This window comes from Lolium perenne, chromosome 5 (genome assembly GCF_019359855.2).
Source record: "Lolium perenne isolate Kyuss_39 chromosome 5, Kyuss_2.0, whole genome shotgun sequence".
Lineage (NCBI taxonomy): Eukaryota > Viridiplantae > Streptophyta > Magnoliopsida > Poales > Poaceae > Lolium > Lolium perenne.
Genome location: NC_067248.2, coordinates 124,724,652 through 124,738,247, shown reverse-complemented (window position 1 = coordinate 124,738,247; position 13,596 = coordinate 124,724,652). Strand labels below are relative to the sequence as shown.

The 13,596-nt window shown below is 46.2% G+C and overlaps 1 protein-coding gene across 1 annotated transcript; it reads right to left on the bottom strand.

Moving 5' to 3' along the window:
* Window positions 1-1,072: 1,072 nt before the first annotated feature.
* On the bottom strand, window positions 1,073-7,255 carry LOC127299818 (probable purple acid phosphatase 20). The gene is made up of 3 exons (XM_051329863.2): window positions 6,947-7,255; window positions 2,156-2,450; window positions 1,073-2,062 (listed from the first exon to the last, which is right to left on the bottom strand). The coding sequence occupies exons 1-3, from the start codon at window positions 7,223-7,225 to the stop codon at window positions 1,209-1,211; spliced, it is 1,428 nt and encodes a 475-aa protein (XP_051185823.1). The 5' UTR covers window positions 7,226-7,255; the 3' UTR covers window positions 1,073-1,208.
* Window positions 7,256-13,596: the final 6,341 nt, after the last annotated feature.

The window sequence follows — 13,596 nt, the reverse complement described above, 5'->3', positions numbered from 1 at the left end:
CAGCCCGAGCATGCGTGTGGGCTAGGCCTGGGCTGAAAATTCGGGAGATGCTATCCACCGAGCTGGTCGCTGCCGAAGCAGTCGCCGCACACCCCCGCCCGCCCCGAATTACTAACTGGGCCGCGCGGCCCAACATCAGGTAAGCCGGTTTTTTCTTTTTCGTTCCATTTTTTCTATTGTTTGTTTTCTTTTTTAAAAGAATCTTTTTTTAAAACCTGAACATTTGTAAACAATTTAAAGAAATCAAATTAAAAAGAAATTACTTTTTTAAAAATCTGAACATTTTCAGATTTGAACATTTTTTAATTTGAACAAAAATATATTTTTTTCTATGAATAATTTCCGAATTTGAACATTTCTGGATTTGAACAAAATTTATATTTGAACAATTTTCGAATCTGAACGATTTTCATATTAGAACAATTTTCAAATTCGAACAAATTTCGAATATGAACGATTTTCATATTTGAACAATTTTTGAATTTAAACAATTTTCATATTTAACAATTTTCGAATTTCAGTAATTCTCAAATTTGAACTTTTTCGAATTTAAACATTTTTCGAATATGGACTTTTCCAATTTTTTTAAAAAAAAAGAAAAAATAAAAAGAAAGAAAAGAAAACAGAAAATAGAAAACGGAAAAACAAAAATAAAAAAAAAGAGAAAACGAAAGCAAAAAAAACGTTAAATGGGCCAGGCCCAATACCCGACCAGGGTGTGCGGCAACCGCATCGGCACCGACCTGGTCGGTGTATAGGACTGGCCGAAAATTTAGGCCTGGTGACTATAATGGACCGGGCTTGGGCTTGAGAAATGCATGAAATAGGCAAGAGGCGCGGCCCGAGGCCCGACGGGCTTTTGCAGTGATGGCTTGGGCTTGGCCCTAAAAGTTAGGCCCGATTGTCGGGCCGGGCCGGGCCTGAGCCTGGGTTTTTTTGCGTCCGGCTTTTTTTGGCCCGGCCCGAAGAATGCCCAGGTATACACCAGGGTATAACATTTACATATGTCTAATTCCTACAAAATCAAGTGCATTGATCTTCTTTTCATAAGCTTTTACTAAGTGTAAATGTGTACCTACAAAATCAAGTGCATTGATCTTCTTTTCATAAGCTTTTACTAAGTGTAAATGTGTACAATGCTATTCGGCACGGGTTGATGACATTTAGAATCCAACATGTCAACATCGAGATTAAGCTTGAACAGCCGCTCACTTGTTGCAAGCCGGGTTTGACGCGAGGCTGGAGATCCACAAATGATCGGCTATCACAGGCTCGTCGTCGTCGTTCCGGTGCCACGTCCAGAGCGCGTGCGTCGCATTCACCACCTGCAACCTTCCATGCCCGAAACTCGCCTCCCGAAACACGGAAGTCTTCGGCTGCGGGTCGACGTACTTCTCCGCGAGCCCTTCCCGGTTCCCGCCGTCGCCGATCGTCACGTACACCGGCCCGCACGGGTCTTCCCTGTCATCGTACACGCGCGTGAACCTCTCGTACGCGTGCACGTGGCCGGCGAACACCGCGTCCACGCGAGCGCCGTAGAGCAGCGCCTCCATGGCGTCGCGCATGTCGTCGCCCTCCCCCTGGTGCGCCTTGTTGCTGTTGTACCACGGCACGTGCACCAGAGCCACCACGAACGCCGTTTTACGGCGGTCGATCCCGGCGAGGTCGCCTTGGAGCCACTCGTACTGCGCCGTGCCGGCCACGTAGTCGGTGTACGAGCCCAGCATGACAACATGCACGGCGCCGCCGGCCACGTCGAACGAGTAGTAGAGGTTCGATCCGGATGGAGAGGCGCCGGCGTCGTACGGCATGCGCCACCGCGCGTTGTAGGCCTTGAAGGCGCGCGGTTCGAGCAAGGGTACCTTCTCGATCTCATGGTTGCCCTGGGTCACCATCCAGAGCCGCGCGCTCGCCAGCGGCTCGACGAGGCGGCCGTAAGAGTCCCAGCGCGGCTGGAAGAAGTCGGCGTATGATAGGTCGCCGGGGAGGAGGAGCATGTCGTAGTCGGCGGCGGCGATGTGCTGTAGCGTGGTCTTCGTCCATCCGGTCTGGCCGAGGTCACCTGTTCGTCTCATAATCGATCAAAGCGTGCCATATGACAAGAGACCGGAATAATGTAATTAAAATCGAGGAGCATTTCATGCGAATGCAGTACCGGCGATGACGAACTCGAAGGGGAGGCTGGACGGCGGCGTCCGGAAGGAGAACTCCCGCGACTGGTCGGAGCTGCACCGGTAGTAGTACGTCGTGCTGGGTTTCAGCGGGCCGATGACGGCGTCGTGGATGTTGCCTGAGCGGTAGAGGGCGAGGTACGAGTAGCTCGTGGTTGTTCCGGTCTCTGAGAATGGGTACTGGCCTGACGTCGTGCCGTACTCTACCATCGGCGGTGCATCGTCTTCAGTGATCCATGTCACCCTCATCATGTCAGAGCCTACGGTTGATACGTGCACCTGAGATGAACTTGAATTAGCAATTTCTTCAGAGCAACCAAAGTGCAAGCCGAACTATCCAGATAAATATGCCTAGTTTGGCAACAAAGTTTTTCTAAAACTGAAGAACTAAATTATTACGAAATCATAGAGTACTATATTTTACAGCCTGGCTTAACAATACTTCAGTTTCAGAAAAAGAGGTCTAGACTTGTTTTTCCAATATTTAAAAAAGGCACGTTTTGTGAAAAAGTAAAGTATTAGTACCACAAAAACTATACTTCAAAAAATACTTCCCTACCAACATAGCCTAAATTATATTTCCTTGTTTCAGTTCAGAAAAGGAAAATGCAATTTTTCTTAGTCCAGCCGTCTCACCGGGAAGGCCTCTAAGACGCCTTTTTTTAATCCGGATGGACGAAAACGGTCCAATAGCGCCCCCAGATCCTCGTTTTCTTCCAGATTTGGGCTTTCATTCATCCGGGGAGCCCAGGTCATCCCCGGCCCCCCGGGGAGCGCTCGGGGAGTCCGGATGAAACGAAAGTGCGGGAAACCCCGAGAAAACTTCCCGCGCAGCTGATGGCCCCGACTTGTCGGCGAGAAAGGTCGATCATCGTCCTCATCGCATTGTCTTCCGTGCGCTGTAAACGCCTGTCGTCTCTCATTCTTCGCCGGACGCGTAGCTTCCACGCGGCGAGTTAATGTCGTCGCCTCGGTTTCACGCGCGTCGCCCTCTATTTATCGCGGAACTACCGCATCTGGTCGCATTCACCACGCCGGCAACTCGAGCAACGATGACGACGACCGCGACTACACGGCCTTCTACCGCCATTTCGGCATGTAGAAGGCTGTTAGTAAATCTAGTTTTTGTTTCCATGTGGCCGAATTCAAATATATTACGAATTTGGCCTATATATGTACGAAATCGCCTATATATATTAAATATCTTTAAATTTTGCCTATGTTTGAACGAAATTTCATCTTGTTTGTCCGAATTCGCCATTATTTATCAAAAAAATTCATCCACCCTAGGCTCGCCGCTGGGAAAATGGGCCTCCCCAGACCAAACATCACATCCATCCGACGCTAAATGGCGCCGGATTTCGGCCTGGGGAGACCCAATGGCTGGAGATGCTCTAAACCATTGGATTGCATCGTGATTTATGCTAGACATACTTATACTATAAGTTGCAACTGAGTTTTCTCGGTGAAGGTTGTAACTGGGATTTTACTATTTACACATGGTTGTGACTGAGAAAATTTCACCCATACCGTTGAATTGTTTCGTGATTCAGGCTAGTCCTCCTCGAAATAGCCTTTAGTCATGTTATATTAATATAGCAACCACACGATACAAGAAGCATGCTAGAGCCGCAGCACAACCAAGCTCAAAAGAAACTACAGAGAAAGGAAAGAGAAAAAGAATGCTGACACCGGTAGATCGATAAAACGAGAACGACCCGCAACCGTTGCGCCCTCCGGAGAAGTCCTACCACGCTCCTAGCACTCTGAATCGCCGCATACCAAACAACACCTTCAACAAGGGGAACAACGATGACACCGCTGTTGCCCGGACTAATCCTAGGGTTTCCCCCGGTAGGCGGAAGGATTGGGGAGGGGGTACACCTGACACCCTTCAGGAAGGTAAGGTGGGACCCTTAGGCGTCACCTTGTCGGTGTTAGACAAGCCGACATGGATTTCTCCCAACCCCACCACCACCATCCCGGACGATCCGAAGTGCTCCACCCAACCTTCCGCCCACCAGCACACGCCACCATGGTCTTGACGTCATCCTCGCCGTCTCCCTGTGGTCATCGACGTAATACATAGAAGAGGAGGAGGGAGTCAGCATGGCCAAGGGTCGCAGCACCACAGCCGGGGGAGGGACCTGCCTCCACCGCCTTCTCGGTTGCTGACCGGACATGGCAACAAGGACAAACCAGGCCCCTACTAGCCCGGCCGGGCCCACAATGGCGCGCTAAGTCCTCGCCGCCGTGTTGCAGCCGGCCGTAGCACCGCCACCACCATGCCACCACCAACTCACCAACTTCGCGCCCAGGGAGCACCACCGTCGACCAAGGAAGCTCCGGCCCGCCCTAGCCTAGACCGGGCCCAAAGGGGCCCAGATCTGGGCCGAGTTGGAGCCGCCGCCCCTCCCGACCGTGCCGACCCGCCGCTAACAGCAGCGCCGCTGCATCTCCGCACCACCCAGCGCGTGGGAACCACACCGCCACACCGAACCGCCGCCGGCCGCCGTCGCCAGCCCAAGGCCCCCGCGCCCCTGACTGCGCCACGGGTAGAGTCAGACCCACCACCGCCGGCACGCCGACAACGGTGGCATGGGCGAGCAACAGAGGGGCTAGAGAAAGGCCGCAGAGGCGGCGCGGCCCGGCCATCGTGGGGCCGGCGCGGGTCGCGAGAGCGGGGTAGGGTTTTTTCGCGAGGATGCTTTCGGGGACCAATGATTCATGCTAGTCATGAGTTGCAACATGGCAACTAAGATTTGATAACTACTGAGCATTATTCACTACACCACGTAAATGAAAGACCAATAAAAAGTAGTAGAGATTTACTGAAAATCAGATAAGACTGGCTACAACTACAAGGCGTGGGCAAGAAAATGGAAGAAGTCTCCCGCGCTAGGAAACGCATCACTGTACACGTGATATTGTTGGGTTTTCTAATAGATTATTTGTGGTTACCATTTTTTACTGCACTAAGGAACATGAAAGCCAACATCATGCACGAAAAAAAAATAACCTGACTTTTTTTTATTTATGGTCGTCATACCTAGCTTACTGACGTACAACCAACAGAACGCGTTTTTTCTCCCCTGTCGCGATCTTGGGAGGCAGTAGCCAGTAAGCAAATGCAAGCTAGTTATACAACGCTCGAAGCGATACTTGCTGGCCTCCTTCTGTGAGTCCAGCACTCCAGCCACACTCTTGGTCCAAGATACCAGTATGCAGAAAAGCATATACTCACACCGTCCCAAAATGTAAGGCGCCAAATTTTTAGCCAAAAATCAACATCTTATAAGTTTGATTAAGTTTATACAAAAAAATACGGATATCTACAATATTAAATGAACATTTTGAGAAACTATGCTTTCTGATGAATCTATTGATATTGATTTGGCATTGTGAATGTTTATATTTTTACATATAAATCTGGACAAACTTTAAAAATATTGACTTTTGACTAAACATTAGACGCCTTAAATTTTAGAACGTAGGGAGTACCTTTTTATTTGCGGGTATGCAAAGCATATACCTTGTGCTACCTTTCACTTTTCTAGTGGTATTATCCATGAATCCACCATGCATGGCAACGATGAACGCCACGGTGTGGCACACTGGCACGTGAATAATGATAGGTTGTTATTTGATGCTAATCTCCGGTAATTAAGGGTAAGCTAACTATTCTCCTTTTTTCCAACACAAATCACTGGCATTTTTAACAGTTGGATTTTCTCTTCTTGGTCTGTCATGCTTCTTCTCTCTATCTTCTTCCTCCGCTCTGACGACTATCCGATAAAGATAGTGAAGCCGAGAGAGGCAACCTCAAAGCATGAGGTGAAGTTTGATGGCGATGCGCAACATGGTGCTTTGATGCTGAATTGGAGGATAATGGTGGTAAAGGGTATAGTTCGGGGAAGGGGTGACATTGGCACCATAGAAGCACCAACCCTCCTCTTGGGTTTACAAAGATCACTGTGAAGGAGGTTAGATCAGGGTTGGGCATGTCCGGAGGCGGAGCGGCAAGTTGGTGTTGATGACAACATTGACACTCAAGGAGGTGGCAACGTTGAATGGTGTTTTAGGGTTGAGAGGGAGAGAGGAGGGTGGCACTTCTGCCATAAATAACTATATCCTCTTGAGTCTAGAGGGATTGGCTATGTCGCGATGGTAGAGGACAGGGCTAGACATGGTGGTGAAGCTGCGCTACGTGTCCCTGAACTGGTGACCACCCCGAAGGCTGGGACGAAAAAAATGATAACAAGGGGGAGGGGATATGGTGGGAAGGGGGGGAGGGAGAAAGCCCGTGCTCGAGCAAATCGTCTTTTATATAACCAAAAAGGACGGCAAATTTCTCCCTGGGATTAGTTGGTTGGATTTAAGTCATTTTCTTTCAAGCAGTAATTTATAAATAGCTACTTTAATTAAGCGAGAAATAATTAAATTGGCTAAGTAAGTATATATAGATGAAAGTAGAAACCGGCCGGATATTCATAGACACTCACTTGAACTTGCACATAAACTTTTATTTCGACGTAGTGAGCTGAGTTTGATTACTACTCCCTCATGCTCTAAATACTTGTATTGGGTTCAATTAATCTACACATATTTTAGCCTAGCTTACCAAAATCTATGGTAAATATTGAGAGCCCGAGGAAATTAAATAAGTATATATTTGTATGAACTGAAAAAAGAAAAGCTTCTGAAAGCATTGGAGAATATCTTCAGAAGCGGAGCTGCGGAGGAACATGATATGCAGGAGCATTCGTGAAGCGTACCTGCTGCGGTGTCTGGCCGTGGGCGTCGTCGAGAAGGGATTTGAGCTCGGAGATCGTCGTCCTCGGCTTCGGCCGCACGTACGGCGATGTCAGGGCGCGCGAGACCGAGACGGACAAACAGCAGGCAGCGAGTACGGCGAGAGCCAATATTGCTTTTCTCCCGGTTGCCATGGTGATGCAGACTGAGAGGACGCAACGATCGAGAGAACAGCCGAACGAGGGGCTATATATAAACACAGGGAACCATGGACGTGGCAACGCGAATAGCCGATGAACCATCACTGGATGTGTTTCAGCCTTCAAGTGGAATGGAAACGGTGTGCGTTTGCTTGGCTATATGTTCCGTCATGTCAAAAAAAAAAAAAGTATATGCTCCGCAGCTTCAAGGGCGGTTTGCGCGTTCGCTGAAACCGGCGATTTTCGCGTGCGCGGTCACGAAGAAAGCCCGTACATCATCGGTGCCACCGTGACAGCTGATCTTTGTTGGCCTGACGGCGTGGAGAAGAGCTAGTCGCTAGTCAGAGGGGGAAAAGCATGGATAAACGGGGGCGAGCTACATGTAGGATTCCGTTACTTCTTCTGATTTGAAATACTTGTTTAAATATAAGAAAATCTACGCACTAAAACATGTCTAGATACGTGTATTTTTGGACAAGTATTTTAGATAGGAGGAAATATTAAAATTGAGAAAATCATATTCACAAGTTCTTAAGAAATTGAAAAAAAGTTTGGATGTAGTTAAAGATGCATGCTACGAGTGTGCAAAATATTGAGAACCAACCTGAGGTTGGGTGGTTAGGAGGGTGGTTGTACCCCTAGCCCACCAGAGTTCAAATCCCAGATTTGACATCTGTGTGTCTCATAAAGGCGGAATATTCATTCAGTGGGAGGCGACGTTCCCGTCGACAGCGAGGCGCCTGTGGTGACTTCGTCAATTTCAAGATTCAATCCGCCGGCTCAGTCTTCCGAAGTTGCTCATAGGGGTAGGGTGTGCGTGTGTGCGTTCATAGGGGTGAGTGTATGCGCGTGTATGTGAGCGTCTGCGTTTGTACTGTGTTTCTCAAAAAAAAAAAAAAAAAAAGAGTGTGCAAAATATTAACGTGGAATTCTTTATACTCTAGGTTGCACATAAATGATAATATATTATTGACTCATTCAACATTTTTGTAACTGCCCATCTAGACGTTGCCGTCATATCTCTTCCACCCACGCGCCGGCGAGACCACCATCTTGGTATCCCTGCAAGACCTCCCTATCCCTCCCTCCCAGGTCTCCCGCGCTACGGCGGCTCCGGAGGGCAACATCCCCAGCACAAGACCTTCCTCTCGTGGCTCCCCTGGCCGCTGCGACCGCCGAGCAGGCCTAATCTGGGCAGCGCACTAGCTCAATCTGGACCGTGCAGTCCCGGTATGGGTCACGCGGGGTGTGATTGCTACACGTAGTGTAACATCCGAGAATTTAGAGACTACAAATAGCTCGAAGACCAATGTGTGCATTGCATTCATGTATAGAAAATTCAAAGAAATTTCGCGCATTTACTAACAATACAAAGAGATCGGGGTTTCTCTTACGGTGGAATGGAATTAGATCATCGATGTGAGTGCGACAAATTTTGAGATGATCTTTGCTAGAAAATAAGTTAGAAGCTATTAAGATTTTGGACACAATTGGGATATAGAGTATAGTTAAGATGAACACACACCAATACATTGATTGAAACATCAAATTGGAATTTGGTTTCCAGAAAGAATAATATACATATGTTCAAGGTATTTAATAATACCGAATTAAAAATGGGGAGAATTTCACTTTCCGGCCTCTGCAGCAACTAGGATTTTCTGCTCTAACTGGCTCATAAACGGTCGAACCCGCCCCTCCCCTCCCGCAGTGCTCCCTATGACACCGCCGTGGGCTCAAAAATCACGTCGCCTCCTTCCCCTCCCTCCCTCGAGCTCCCTCCCGTTGCTGCTGTCGGCATTCGCTATGGTGGCAGCGGATCCCTGGTACCTAAGGTGCTAGGGGTGGGGGGATTGTGGCGGCTGTCCTTGAAGATGCGGCTAGGGCGACATATACGGGATGGCCGTGGGCGGCGGTTGGGGTGGCGTTCCCCGGCCAGGCGGCTATCTTACCCGACGGTGGAGACATGCCGCGGGCCTAGGTCTCCCGCCTAGGTCCGCCGTACTGTGGGGGACGGTGGGCCGTGGGGCGTCGTGACTGGTGGTGGGGTGCGGAGGTGGCCGATGGCTAGGGAAGCAGCGGCCCTCGGTGTATGCTATCGGCGGCGGCCTCGGGTTGCTTGATACGTCTCCGACGTATCGATAATTTCTTATGTTCCATGCCACATTATTGATGATATCTACATGTTTTATTCACACTTTATGATGATTTTATGCATTTTCCGGAACTAACCTATTGACGAGATGCCGAAGTGCCAGTTCCTGTTTTCTGCTGTTTTTGGTTTCAGAAATCCTAGTAAGGAAATATTCTCGGAATTGGACGAAATCAACGCCCAGCATCTTAGAATCACACGAAGCTTCCAGAACACCCGAGAGCAGCCAGAGGAGGGCCCTGTGGGCCCCAGACGATAGGGTGGCGCGGCCCAGGCCTTGGCCGCGCCCCCCTAGTGTGTCACCGCCTCGTTGACCTTCCGACTCCGCCTCTTCGCCTATATAAAGGTCCCTGACCTAAATCTTCGATACGAAAAAGCCACGGTACGAGAAACCATCCAGAGCCGCCGCCATCGCGAAGCCAAGATCTGGGGGACAGGAGTCTCTGTTCCGGCACGCCGCCGGGACGGGGAAGTGCCCCCGGAAGGCTTCTCCATCGACACCGCTGCCATCTCCACCGCCATCTTCATCAACGCTGCTATCTCCCATGAGGAGGGAGTAGTTCTCCATCGAGGCTAAGGGCTGTACCGGTAGCTATGTGGTTCATCTCTCTCCTATGTACTTCAATACAATAATCTCATGAGCTGCCTTACATGATTGAGATTCATATGATGATGCTTGTAATCTAGATGTCATTATGCTAGTCAAGTGGATTTTACTTATGTGATCTCCGGAGACTCCTTGTCCCACGTGTGTAAAGGTGACAGTGTGTGCACCGTGTGGGTCTCTTAGGCTATATTTCACAGAATACTTATTCACTGTTATGAATGGCATAGTGAAGTGCTTATTTATATCTCTTTATGATAGCAATGTGTTTTGTATCACAATTTATCTGTGTGCTACTCTAGTGATGTTATTAAAATAGTTTATTCCTCCTGCACGGTGTAATGGTGACAGTGTGTGCATCGTGTAGTACTTGGCGTAGGCTATGATTGTGATCTCTTGTAGATTATGAAGTTAACTATTGCTATGATGGTATTGATGTGATCTATGCCTCCTTTCGTAGCGTGAAGGTGAAAGTGCGCATGCTATGTTAGTACTTGGTTTGGTTATGTTGATCTGTCATGCACTCTAAGGTTATTTAAATATGAACATCGAATATTGTGGAGCTTGTTAACTCCGGCATTGAGGGTTCGTGTAATCCTACACAGTTAGTGGTGTTCATCATCCAACAAGAGGGTGTAGAGTCTAGCATCTATCTATTTATTCTGTTATGTGATCAATGTTGAGAGTGTCCACTAGTGAAAGTATGATCCCTAGGCCTTGTTCTTAAATACTGCAATCATCGCTGCTTGTTTACTATTTTACTGCATCTGTACTACCTGCCATATTACCACCATCAACCACACGCCAGTCCTGGACAGCAAAGCACTTTTCTGGTGCTGTTGCTACTGCTCATACTTATTCATACCACCTATATTTCACTATCTCTTCGCCGAACTAGTGCACCTATTAGGTGTGTTGGGGACACAAGAGACTTCTTGCTTTGTGGTTGCAGGGTTGCTTGAGAGGGATATCTTTGACGTCTTCTTCCCTGAGATCGATAAACCTTGGGTGATCCACTTAAGGGAAACTTGCTGTTGTTCTACAAACCTCTGCTCTTGGAGGCCCAACACTGTCTACAAGAATAGAAGCACCCGTAGACATCAAGCACTTTTCTGGCGCCGTTGCCGGGGAGGAAAGGTAAAACACACTCATACTCCGGTTCCAGGTAACTAAGTACTTTTCTGGCGCCATTGTGTGTGTACTCGAAGCTATTTCCTTTAGATCCTGCAATTGCATCTTTTTGTTTCTTGTTTACACTAGTTAGGCATAATGGAAAACAACAAAAATATGAGAGATCTTTATGAACTTTATCTTGAATTAGGACATGATGTGTTTGAAGAGAGAATTAAAAAACCCATGGAACTTTATATGCATGCTAATGGGAATGTTCTTAATATGAATGCTTTGAACACTATTGTTGCTAATGCTATGGAAAATTCTAAGCTTGGGGAAGCTGGTTTTGATGAGCATGATCTTTTTAGTCCCCCAAGCATTGAGGAGGAAATTTACTTTGATGATACTTTGCCTCCTATTTATGATGATTATAATGATAGTAGTCTTTTGGTGCCGCATGTTATGGAGGATAAATTTGATTATGATTACAATATGCCTCCTATATTTGATGATAAGAATAATGATGATAGCTACTTTGTTGAATTTGCTCCCACTACAACTAATAAAATTGATTATGCCTATGTGGAGAGTAATAATTTTATGCATGAGACTCATGATAAGAATGCTTTATGTGATAGTTATATTGTTGAGTTTGCTCATGATGCTACTGGACATTATTATGAGAGAGGAAAATATGGTTGTAGAAATTTTCATGTTACTAAAATACCTCTCTATATGCTTAAAATCTTGAAGCTGCACTTGTTTTATCTTTCTATGTTTGTTACTTTGCTCTTCATGAACTTGTTTATTTACAAGATTCCTATGCATAGGAAGCATGTTAGACTTAAATGTGTTTTGAATTTGCTTCTTGATGCTCTCTTTTGCTTCAACTACTATTTCTTGCGAGTGCATCATTAAAACTGCTGAGCCCATCTTAATGGCTATAAAGAAAGAACTTCTTGGGGGATAACCCATGTGTTTTTTTTACTACAGTAATTTTATTTTATATTTGAGTCTTGGAAGTTGTTACTACTGTAGCAACCTCTCCTTATCTTAGTTTTGTTGCATTTTTGTGCCAAGTAAAGTCTTTGATAGTAAGGTTCATACTAGATTTGGATTACTGCGCAGAAATAGATTTCTTGCTGTCACGAATCTGGGCCTAATTCTCTGTAGGTAACTCAGAAAATTATGCCAATTTACGTGAGTGATCCTCAGATATGTACGCAACTTTCATTCAATTTGATCATTTTCATTTGAGCAAGTCTGGTGCCTATTAGAAATTCGTCTTTACGGACTGTTCTGTTTTGACAGATTCTGTCTTTTACTTCGTATTGCCTCTTTTGCTATGTTGGATGGATTTCTTTGTTCCATTAACTTTCAGAAGCGTTGGGCAATGTCCAGAAGTGTTAAGAATGATTGTGTCACCTCTGAACATGTGAATTTTGATTATGCACTAACCCTCTAATGAGTTCTTTCGAGTTTGGTGTGGAGGAAGTTTTCAAGGGTCAAGAGAGGAGGATGATACAATGTGATCAAGAAGAGTGAAAGCTCTAAGCTTGGGGATGCCCCGGTGGTTTATCCCTGCATATTTCAAGAAGACTCAAGCATCTAAGCTTGGGGATGCCCAAGGCATCCCCTTCTTCATCGACAAATTATCAGGTTCCTTCTCTTGAAACTATATTTTTATTCGGCCACATCTTATGTACTTTACTTGGAGCGTCTATTTGTTTTGTTTGAATAAATTCATGCTTGTGTGGGAGAGAGACACGCTCCGCTAGTTCGTGTGAACACATGTGTTCTTAGCTTCTAATGTTCATGGCGAAGGTTGAAACTGCTTCGTTAATTGTTATATGGTTGGAAACGGAAAATGCTACATGTAGTAATTGGTATGATGTCTTGAATAATTTGATACTTGGCAATTGTTGTGCTCATGTTTAAACTCTTGCATCATATACTTTGCACCTATTAATGAAGAAATACATAGAGCTTGCTAAAATTTGGTTTGCATAATTGGTCTCTCTAAGGTCTAGATAATTCCTAGTAAGAGTTTGAACAACAAGGAAGACGGTGTAGAGTCTTATAATGTTTACAATATGTCTTTTATGTGAGTTTTGCTGTACCGGTTCATCCTTGTGTTTGTTTCAAATAACCTTGCTAGCCTAAACCTTGTATTGAGAGGGAATACTTCTCGTGCATCCAAATCCTTGAGCCAAACACTATGCCATTTGTGTCCACCATACCTACCTACTACATGGTATTTCTCCGCCATTCCAAAGTAAATTGCTTGAGTGCTACCTTTAAATTTCTATTCTTTGTCTTTGCAATATATAGCTCATGGGACAAATAGCCTAAAAACTATTGTGGTATTGAATATGTACTTATGCATTTTATTTCTTATAAGTTGTTTGTTGAGCGATAACCATGTTCCTGGGGACGCCATCAACTACTCTTTGTTGAATATCATGTGAGTTGCTATGCATGTTCATCTTGTCTGAAGTAAGGGCGATTTACCATGAGTTGAATGGTTTGAGCATGCATACTGTTAGAGAAGAACATTGGGCCGCTAACTAAAGCCATGATCCATGGTGGAAGTTTCAGTTTTGG

Coding starts and splice junctions, on each gene's coding strand:
- LOC127299818 (XM_051329863.2), bottom strand. CDS start 7,225: ATGGTTCATCGGCTATTCGCGTTGCCACGTCCATGGTTCCCTGTGTTT. Junction 2,451..6,946: donor ACGGCCAGACACCGCAGCAG/GTACGCTTCACG, acceptor AGTTCATCTCAG/GTGCACGTATCAACCGTAGG. Junction 2,063..2,155: donor CTTCGAGTTCGTCATCGCCG/GTACTGCATTCG, acceptor TGAGACGAACAG/GTGACCTCGGCCAGACCGGA.